Source organism: Geospiza fortis, unplaced genomic scaffold (assembly GCF_000277835.1).
Source record: "Geospiza fortis unplaced genomic scaffold, GeoFor_1.0 scaffold192, whole genome shotgun sequence".
NCBI classification, from domain to species: domain Eukaryota; kingdom Metazoa; phylum Chordata; class Aves; order Passeriformes; family Thraupidae; genus Geospiza; species Geospiza fortis.
The window spans coordinates 8,665,621-8,676,400 of NW_005054315.1; the positions used below are offsets into that span (position 1 = coordinate 8,665,621).

The 10,780-nt window shown below is 38.9% G+C and overlaps 1 protein-coding gene across 1 annotated transcript in view; it reads left to right on the forward strand.

The window, feature by feature from the left end:
• The first annotated feature begins 2,176 nt into the window (after positions 1-2,176).
• Positions 2,177-10,780, forward strand: part of TSGA10 (testis specific 10) — a 23,344-nt gene continuing 14,740 nt past the window's right edge. Inside the window, 8 exon segments of the mRNA XM_031056150.1 lie at positions 2,177-2,303; positions 7,194-7,272; positions 7,274-7,343; positions 7,638-7,817; positions 8,004-8,061; positions 8,064-8,080; positions 10,525-10,619; positions 10,621-10,674. Of these exon segments, the coding sequence (XP_030912010.1) occupies positions 2,273-2,303; positions 7,194-7,272; positions 7,274-7,343; positions 7,638-7,817; positions 8,004-8,061; positions 8,064-8,080; positions 10,525-10,619; positions 10,621-10,674 (584 nt within the window). The 5' untranslated portion in view covers positions 2,177-2,272.

The window sequence follows — 10,780 nt, forward strand, 5'->3', positions numbered from 1 at the left end:
GGGCTGCTAGCGCGGCCTGGTGCTTGGTGAGCGCCGGGGTCCCGCCTGTCCCAGCGCAGCCACGGCACTGGGCGGGGGATGGAGCTGGGGAGAGCGGGAATGACCAGAACACAGAATCGGCCGGGTTGGAAGAGACCACAGCGGGACATCTGGTTCAACCTCCTGCTCAAGCAGGGTCATCCCAGAGCACATGGCACAGAATTGTGTCCAGACGGTTCTTGAATATGCCCAGTAAGGGAAACTTTACCGCCTCTCTGGACAATCTGTTCCCGTGCTCAGTCACCTGCATAGTAAAGGTCTTCCTCCTGTTCAGGTGGAACTTCCTGTCCATCAGTTTCTGGCTGTTGTTTCTCATCCTATTGTTTGGCACCTCCAAGAAGAGCCGGACTTCATCCTTTTCAAACCTTCGCTTCAGATACTTTTGGGCATTTCCCACAATATTTACAGGACAACAAGAGGCTGGTGCACAATGCATTAAATGGATGATTTTTCTTGCAAGACCCAGATCGGCAGTTCCTCTCTGCAGGATATTCTGGATGCTAGAAACTTTTATGAGTTCACAAGGAGACAGAGTTAATGCAAATGCAGAGACTTGTGAAATATACTCTCTATGGTGCTCATGAAGAGATAGAAGCTAAATGTCAATAGCATAATTCATTAAGCTGGAAAGTGATCAAAGACTAGACATATTGCTGGCAGCAGATTGTCTTCAGATTTGCATTTAAGCCATTCTTAAAAGTCTGCCAGACCTTAGCTATAATTCTTCATCAAAAGCTATTGTCTGTGCTTAAGCTTACACCGTGGGAGAATGTTCAGTACTAGGTGAAGTTTTTTATCCACACTAGTATCCCTATGGGCAGATATGTGCTGTATTTCTCTTGTTCATGGATGTGTATTTCTAGAAGGTACATAACATACCTTTGTCCTCCATTCTGCCTTAAAAGAACTGTGTGGGTGTAATAGGGCAAGTAAGAAACCATCACAACATGTGTGCTGGTGGTGATTAGTGAGAGAAACAGACTCTAAAAGGAGCTTGATGTGATGTGTGTGCCAGTACCTTTAATGTTGTACTGCCACATTAAAAAAAAAAAGAAAAAAAGGGAATTTATTAAAGCAATTTTAAATGGACAGAGCTTTTTGCTGAATTAGACTGGTAATCATTTTTCAGTGGGGTGAACTATTCTGTAATGCAAAGGTAAAAAAAAGGTAAAAAGCATGTGAAGTTTGTCCATAAAAATGTGCTGGAAATCAATGTTGAAGGCAGTTGACAAAATGCAAACACGAACCCGTGCATTCTAGCACTGGTCAGAAGTATGGAAATGCATCTTGTGAGACAACTGATGTTACTAAAACCCCCAAAAATGTGGGACCAATTGTCTCCATTTCGGCACTTGATTCTTGAATGTTTGCAGTGTGTCATTTTGCCACAGGGTGTCCCTAAAAACCTACTGTGAGATGTTGCAGTCTGTGTTTTTCTAGTCAAAAACTGTTTTCATAATTAGAACAAAAAAACTGTTGCAGTCTCTGTTTTTCTAGTCAAAAACTGTTTTCATAATTTTCTAAAAAACATAAAGTGTGCAGGATACTAGGTGGACAGATAAAAATGTCATGAGTCTGTTTCTGATGAGCTGAAGGATGAAATACACATGCAACAATAAATGCCTTGCTATTGTTGAAGACAAATCCAGCAAGATTTGACAATAAGCAAAAAGTATGAATTTGTAAATGCACACCATGATTTATTTATCTCTTCTGAATTGGACATTTAAAATTTTTTATGTCCCAACTACTATTGTATAAATCACATATCTGTAAAATACACCAAATATTATTTTCACTTTTGAAAACAATCCTGTATGTGAATTTAATTTCTTTTTTGATCAGTGAAGCATTGTTTGATATTCAAAAACCAACGCAACTGCTCTGTATAACGTTAACCAGCATTAAGATATGAAAAATAATTCACCATATGTCCCTTAGAGGATACCTTAGACATACCAGAATAAAACCAATTAAAATAAATTGAATAAATCCTAAAATGAATTTTCATTAGGAATAATTTTGTTAAAGTTGTGAAAACATGAGATGCCATTTTCACATCTCTTTTGGAGATAAATGTGATAATACAGAGTCTCCACTTCCATTTGAAAGTAAGATTTACAATAAATCCAAAATATTTGTTTCTCTAGCTCTGTGTCTGGAAATTAAAATCTTCTAATTTCTTTTCTGGCTTTAGGTGGGGATTTTATTTCAGAGGTGTTACTCACTCCTAATGTCTGAAAAGGTGAGCTGTATCCATGAGTGCTTAATAGTGGTTGCTTGCCAAAGAACCCTGTAACTCACCCTGCACTGTCTCCAGAATATAAAACCTGTGCTAGTGGCTAGCAGGGAAGAGGGGACATTTTGTCTGGTTTCTCTGCTTGACTTTGGGACTACCTAAAGCAGCCTCTTACAAAGGCTGTTTATATCCTTGCCATGAGTGGTCAATAGGAGTCACAGGGTTCACATGGCCTCCTTACCCTTTTTGCATCACTTTCTTCGAAGGCACCAGTCTGCTTGTCCCTGTCTGTGCTATTCCAAGATGAAGATATGTGCAGCCAGAGGTACTGTAAATAAGAATTCCTATCTTGGGATATAAGGAAACATAAGAAGTAATTTCTCTGAAATTATTTTGTTGGTGGAATAAAGAAAAGCTTAATTAGCCTTGTAATACTCTGATGTTTTAACGTCATGATGTTGTAATATATTATCCTGGCATTAAAAATCAGGAATGAGTTCAGACTGGAGTTCATCATATGTGTGAAGCTAATGTTTGACACTGTCAAGGAACAAGTATAGTGCAAAGAATAATATTTATTCTGGATGATACAACTGGCACATATTCTTACAAACAGATACATAAATTAGATGGGTTTTGGATAGAAGATAAGGTTTAATTAAAGGAAGCTATTTTCACAAGATTAAGCCAGTCTTATCTACCACTTGCTTTGTTCTTGTCAGGCCTGAGAGATTGTGTGGCAATTGCTGGAGTTTTCATCTGTGAAAGCGTCTCCTTGGATATTCGTTTCTGGAAGAGATGAACCTAATTAGAGTAGAGGTGTTCAGCTGAGCTCCCTGAGTTCACTGTCAGTCCTGCCTGATCAGCTGTGGCAGTTTCAGAATACCCATCTCTCTCCTGGGGCTGGACTGACAAGACTTGGCTACTTGGCTTTGTCTTTGAAATCTTGTGACCTGTAAGCATTGCTCGTGCTGCCTTTCCCTGCCTCTTGCTGAGGCTTTTGCATTAATCACAAGGCCCATGCTCCATATGTGGGCCCAGGAGGTTTGGGTTAAAGGTGCTTTAAAGGAATTCTTTAAAAGAATTTCACTCAAAACAATGGATATTGCATATGTCTGAGTGTGCCATTTTATGGTCCATCCTCCTGTTTCCATCCCCAAATAACTATGAAGAATTTAACTATTATTTGAGGAAGTCATCTCTTTATCTGTCAACATGTGGAGAAAGTGTTGTGTCACTTGAGGAGAAGCTTGGCTTACCTCCCTCCCCCAACAGAAAAGCTCTTCAAAAAGATGTAGCAGGAACCAGTCACTCAGTGTTCATTTGTACTTAAAATCAGAAATAAATATGAGCACCTTTCCTTGACTTTAGTAATGTTTATTGAGAAACTGTGCTCTACATCATAAACCTGAGAGAGAAAGTTGAATTTTCATAGATAAGAGTTATTCAAAAACCTCCCAGGATGAAACCAAGTAGAAAAATAATTAAAATTTCTATGAAAGCAGTGGACATAAATATTTATATCAGCATTAATGGGAAAAGGGGTTTGCTGATAATTTTGTACAAGATTTTACAATCCATCCTTTTAAAAATTATTTTTAGGAATATTTCTAACCTCTCATTTTGTTTTGCCTATAGAATTTCAGTCATACACACCTGCAGGGACAACAGATACTATGATCATCTTGGAAAGCAAGAGTAAAGAAAATAAAAATGCAGAGATGTCATGCTTGCTAGAAAGCTGTTTGGGTAAGCTGTTGTGCTGGTACTGAACCAGAAGTCAGTGTGTCCACCACAGCTGCTTGGTTTCTGTCCTATAGAACTCCTGTCTCAAGGAAATCAGAGTCATAGAATAGTTTGTGTTGGAAGGGACCTTAAAGACCACCTAGTTCCAACTCCCCTTTCATGGACAGGGACACCTTCCACTAGACTAGATTGTTCAGAGCTCCATCCAGCCTAATTTTGAATAGCTCCAGATGTGGGGACTCCACAGCTTTTTTAGGTGATCTCTTCCTCATCACCCTCCAAAGAAATTAATTCTTCTTGAAAATAAACAATTCCTCCCTATTGTCTAATTTAAACCTTCCCTCCTTCAGCTTAGGGTCATTCCCCCTTGTCCTATCACTACCTTCCCTTGTGAAAAGTCCCTCTCCAGCCTTCCTTAAGCTCTGCTTAGGTGTTGGAGTCTCCCTGGAGCCTTCTTTTCTCCAGGCTGAACAATCCCAGCTCTCTCAGCCTATCTTCCCAGGAGAGGTGCTCCACCCTCTGATTAGCTTAGTGGCCCTCCTCTGGACTTAACCCAACAGATCAGTGTCTTTCGTGAACTGGGGGCTCCAGAGCTGGATGCAGCACTCCAGGTGGGGTCTCATGAGGGCAGAGTAGAGAGGGAGCATCACCTCCTTCACCCTGCTAGGCACGCCTCTTTTGCTGCAGCCCAGGGTGTGGTTGGCCTTTGGTCTGCAAGGCCACATTGCCAGCTCATGTTGGACTTCTTGTCCACCAGCACCCCTAAGTCCTTCTCCCCATGGCTGCTCTCCATCCATTCTCCTCCCAGCTTGTGTCCATGTCACTGACAGGTGTTAAACAGCCCCAGTCCAATATCAACCCCTAAGGAGCACCACAGGTCTCCACCTGAACATTGAGTCATTGGCCAGTTTGAGTGCAACCATCCATCTAATTCTTTATCCACAGAATGGTCCATCTGTGACGTCCATGTCTCTCCTGATTAGAGACAAGGACATTGTGCAGGACAGTGTCAAATGCCTTGCACAAGCCCAGGCAGATTATAGCAGTTGCTTTTTCCTCACCACTTTCTTTACACCACTGCTGTAACCCCCTTGTAGAAGGCTACCAAATTTGTCAGGCATGATTTGCCACGGTGAAATCATGTTGTCTGCCACTAAGTACTGTCACCGTGATATTTTATGAAAAATCCCTTCGCCAGGATTCTTCTCCTGAGGAGCTGAGAAGCCTCAGAAAAGAAATGTAAACAATAATTATCTGATTGCTTGGAATGTGGTCTGGAGGTTGCTTACCAACAGGTGCATCTTTGATTGGTTCCATGTGAATTGTTTTTAATTAATGACTAATCCCAGTCCAGCTATGTCAGACTCTCTGGTCAGTCATGGGTTTTTAGGATAATTCCTTTCTAGCTTACTGATGTATCCTCTCTCTTTAGTATAATATAATACAATATTAATATAATACAATATAATACAATATAATACAATACAATATAATACAATATAATATAATATAATATAATTAATATAATAATCAGCCTTCTGAGAACTTGGAGTCAAATTCTCATCTCTCACCTCATCCTGGGGACCCTCACAACAATGCAACAAATTACCTCCTTATTTTCCTTGTGCCATAGGATAGTTTCCAGAGGGATCTGCTCCATGATCTTGACAGGTACCAAGGCAAGAGTTACTGGCCTGTATTTCCCTGGGTCTTCCATATTTCTTTTCAAATCAGTGGTGAAATGTGTCACAGCAGTAAATTCTTACCACTATATGGCAAGTGTAGTGTAAGTATATATTTTAGGATATATAAATATTATCATGTTTTCCAAAAAGTGGAAACCAACTTTCACTAGCTGGTAAAGGTAGTATTGTGAGTGAGCAAATAGTGTGTGTAAACTCTGTGTGTAAATTTGAGTCCTCAATGGTCAGTGAAGTACTGAAGGTGCCAATTGCTTGATTGCTGTGATCTGTTCCCTTCCCTAGGGCTAGGGAAATGCGTATAACTGCAGAACCTGAGTGACTCTTTCAGAGAGAACAGTATATTAGGCTGGGATTCACCTAATCTACATGATATGTCAGCAGTGATGATGACTGTAATAGAGATCTAGGCTGTCTTTATCATCAGAGATACTCCGAGGACATGATTATTTAGTATGAATGCCAAAATTGATTGTAGGAATCAATTTTTAGAAATTACTCTTTGTAGTGACTCAAAATTATGTTAGTTTACTCTTAAACAAAGGGGATTTGATGTGCAATTTTGAATTTCTGAATTGCAGTTTATGTTCAGAATCTGTTTTAGGCTCTTACATGACTTTCTGGATTTCAACAATGCTTACTTGCACATTACTTTATTTCCATTGCAAAAATTCACCTTTCATGGACCTTAAACAAACATGGTGGCCTACTTTCTATCATATTTAAAAATTCATTAGATATTCCAGAACAAATCTACCCTTAGTTTTAAACAGATATATTTCAAGTTAATTAACATTTAGCTTTTATGTCCCTTTCTTTCTTGTTAGATACATATTACAAGGACATTCAGACATGTTTGCAATGTAACAAAAAAGAAAAAAAATAGAGACATTCGGAAGTTACTTTAAAGTATTATATGGATATTTATTTTAATTAGATTTTTGCTTCATCTTCATTTTAAAGAGTATATTTATCCATTTTACATTGAAGTATCAATAATTACAAAAGTTTTATTTCAGTGCATGCACTCTCTCATTTATGCTAATTCAGGTTGTGTTACAAAGAGAATATGAAATAAAGCAAGGGGATCACCTTGAGGCTTGATGCCTTTATTTAGTCACTGGAAAAGGACAGAGACTGCCATAAATGTGAGACTGAGAATTTGTTGAAGGCATTAAGAAACACATTCTCAAGTCCTAAGTAAATCTCTACTTGTGGCAGCATAAAAAAAAAAGTCATCTGTCCTGGTGAGCTTGGGAAGTCACTCTGGAAGAGGAATATATTTTTTAGACTATATCTCATGTTAACATACTAAAGCTGTAACTACCAGGAAGAAAAACTAGTTGATTGTAAACAGAAGGATGCATAAAATGGAAATGGGCCAATAATAGAAATTTCCTAACCAGATATAAGTGTTTCAAGTTTTGTTTCTTTGCTTTAACACTATATCACCATATTCTTTAAGGGAGTGGTTTCTGATCCAGAAGTCTTGAAAATATTGAGAGAATGTGAAGAACTTGGGTCAACATGGGAAATGAATGAATGTCATGGCAGAAATTCAGGGTAACTTCAAAGTTTTAACAGTTGAGAGAGACAAAATTCTCAGTCTTTATGAACAGGTCATTTTATTTATATTTGTGTGATTAATTGAACAAGGTAATGTGCGAGAAAAAAAATATATTTTTGGCTTCATATAAAAGAAAAAAGAAAGAATGCAAAGTATTTGTTTAAAAAATATTTTTTAAAATTTATGGAAATTCTGTGATTTGAATCTGTCAGTTCAATACAAGTTTGTAAGTGCTGTCTTGAATTGAAAATGCTTTCACAGTTTCTGGGATGCTCTAGCCAGCCACAGGACCCAGTAATATATTATCTATTCCATGTTTCTATTATTCAACTGTTTTCAAAAACAGGCACAAGAGGAGATTTCCCAGCTTTGTCAGGAAGTTATAAAATGCCCCAGGACTCCTAAAAGCATCACTCCTGTAACAGCTTAAGCTGTATTCAGACACATGGAGCTAGAAAGGAATACAGCACTGTCAGATTGCCAAAGGATGCCTACAGAACGTGATAGCCTCAGGGAGCAGTTACAGGTTTGAGTGTGTCCCATCCTACCTCAGCCCCACCCCACAGGTTATTTAAACATGAAAACTACCCAGCAGTGTAATTAAAGTTGCTAAGGATCTCTCTTCTAGTCCTGAGAATTAATTGCTTTACAAGTCTTTGGTGAGTTGAGACTTGTTTATATGGGATTTTGTTGTTGCTGTTATTTGATAAAGATTTCCCAAGAAACTTCTTTTAATGAAAAGGCTCATTTGGAACAGAGAACTGAAGAGCTTTAATGACTATTCACAATGTAAGGGAAAATAATTATTTATGGAATTGTAAATATAATGCAGGTGATGTTCCTGGTTAATCCTGCAGCACCAGGCAGACTGCTATCAGGAAACAACAGGCTGAGAGCAGTAGATGTCATTCACCAAGATTCTTTTCCCTCTACTCTGCTCTGGTAAGGCACCATCTGGAGAGCTGTGGCCAGCTCTGGGGTCTCCAACATAATGATGACATGGACCTGTTGGAATAAATCCAGAGGAGGCCATGAAGACGATCAGAGGGGGCTGGAGCCCCTCTCCTACAAAGACAGGCTGAGAGACTTGGGGTTGTGCAGCCTGGAGAAGGGAGGACTTTGGGGACATGTTTTGGCACCTTCCTGTACCTAAAGGGGACCAGCAAGAGAGCTGCGGAGGGGGTTTTCACAAGAACATGTAGTGACAGGGTGAGGGGGATGGTTTTAAACTGGAAGATGACAGGTTTAGATTAGATACAAGTTAGAAATTTGTGACTGTGAGGGTGGTGAGGCCTTGGAACAGGCTGCCCAGAGAAGTTGTGGATGCCCCATCCCTGGAAGTGTTCAAGACCAGTCTGGATGGAGCACTCAGCAACCTGGTGTAATGGAAGATGTCCCTGCCCATTGCAGGAGGTGTGGAACAAGATGGTCTTTAAAGTCCCTTCCAACTAAAACCATTCTGTGATCCTGTGGTTTTAAGATTATACCAAGCTTTGACAGTGTTACCCACAGGGATCTTATATCCAGGTGAGGATTCGCTTGTTTCACCTGGAGTAGAAGTGGCTTAAGAGGGACATAAGTCCTACCTGCCAGTAGATATGACATGAAGAAGTCATAAACAAGCTTTTTACTGCAGTGCTTGGTGGAAAGATGAGCAACAATGGGCATCCTTTGAAGCCAGAAGGGTTCAGGCTGAATACAAGGAAATACTTGCTTCTCATGAGGGCAGTTGAGCAGTCCCCAGCCTTGGAAATTTTCAGCACTGGACTGGACAAAGCCCTGAGCAGCCTGACCTCAGAGCTGGCCCTGCTTTGAGCAGGGGTTTAGACTAGAGACCTGGAGTCCATTCAAATGTGAATTATCTTATGACTGTGCATTACAAAGACCTGATGCTTCAAAGCTAAATGTAATTGCACTCTTCTGGCAAGTCATATTTAATAGGGTTTAAGTTACTTGTGTGTGCAATTGTTTGCTAACAAATGGCACTGAAATAGAAAATGGAAACATTAATATAATGAATATAAATCCTAAATTTACTTGCAGTCTTGGTAGAACTTGATTTTTAAATAAATTAACATTGATTTCTGCAGTATATCTTTGTTCTAGATCTTATGGTTATAAATTCTGGTTTATCTTCTTTTTCCGCCTCAGCCTTCTAAAATCCTGCCAAGCTTATAAATATAATACCACAGTTTATAATATTAAATAGAGTGCATCTGATATGAAGAATACACTGTAGGCTGAAATAGCTTTGAGTAGTAAATTAACTTTAATCACATGCCTACATACGATGTGTAGTGATATTGGGAGCCCTGTTTTAGGTACATCATCTTATTTCTTCAGTTCTTTTGGTACCCTTTGAGTGCAATACATCAACATGAAATTTGTGGCACTGGTATTGAAGAAGCTAATATATAGCACAGGTGTACTGACTTGCTCTTTAGAGGCCTGACCTTTAATTATAGTAACACAGAAATTAGTACAGAAAAATTGGTAAAGGAGGAGAGGGATGAGGTGAGAATTTTTGTACTTTAAAAGCTGTGTTTCAAATAATTTAGAAAGGACAATCCTTTGAATTGAATCCAAGAATGTTAAGTGTAAGCATTTTAATAAAAATATAGAGGTTTCTTTAGACTGAAGATTTCAAACCAGCTTTGTTGGAGTCTGTGAAGGAGGCTTTGGATCTGTTCTTTGTTTTAGCTACAGACCTGAAGGCCTCATGGTAGTAACTGGTGCTTTACATGGTGGTTACATGGTGCTTTATGCAAGTGTTTTACAGTGATTTCTCTACCTGGTTATTGACATAGGCATGTAACTTAATAGAGACCTAAAGCCATTATTGGTCATGTTGTGTCCCAAACCATGATTTCTCCTTTCACACACTCATAACAATGTTTTCTTTCATGTTAATTTGCACTGAAAACTTTTAATGTTGATCAATGGCAAACAATTTTGCCCTTGGGCATTATTACCAACCAAAATTGTATATGAATAAATGAAAATATTCCCAGAGATCTAAAAGATGGGAAATCGATTTACTGTCAAAGGATGTGAAAGTCACATTTCAGGTGTTTGCCAACTATTTTCAGTAAACTGATAGTTGAGTAAATGAGATACTTGGACACTTCTTCTTCAGCAAAAGATTTGTGCTAAAACCAGTAAAAATTGAGATAAATTCTGTAAATCAACTCCTTTTATTTTTGCCAGCTGTTAGTGTTTGATTATATTTGTAGTTAGATAGTGAACAGTTAGAACAGATGCCTAAAGTGGCACTGATGAAAGACACCATTGATTCTCTGGAAACTGAGATGAAAAGATTGACAAGAAAAGATTGGATTCTGAAACTGAGTGAGTTGACAAGAAGCTGAATATGCTTCTCTTAGGTAAGTAAAAGTATGTAATTGTATTAATTTGACTAGTAACACCAGCCTATGTCTTGCCACAGCGGGCCCCTGACCAGTAATAATTAGCATTGACTCCATGATTCTC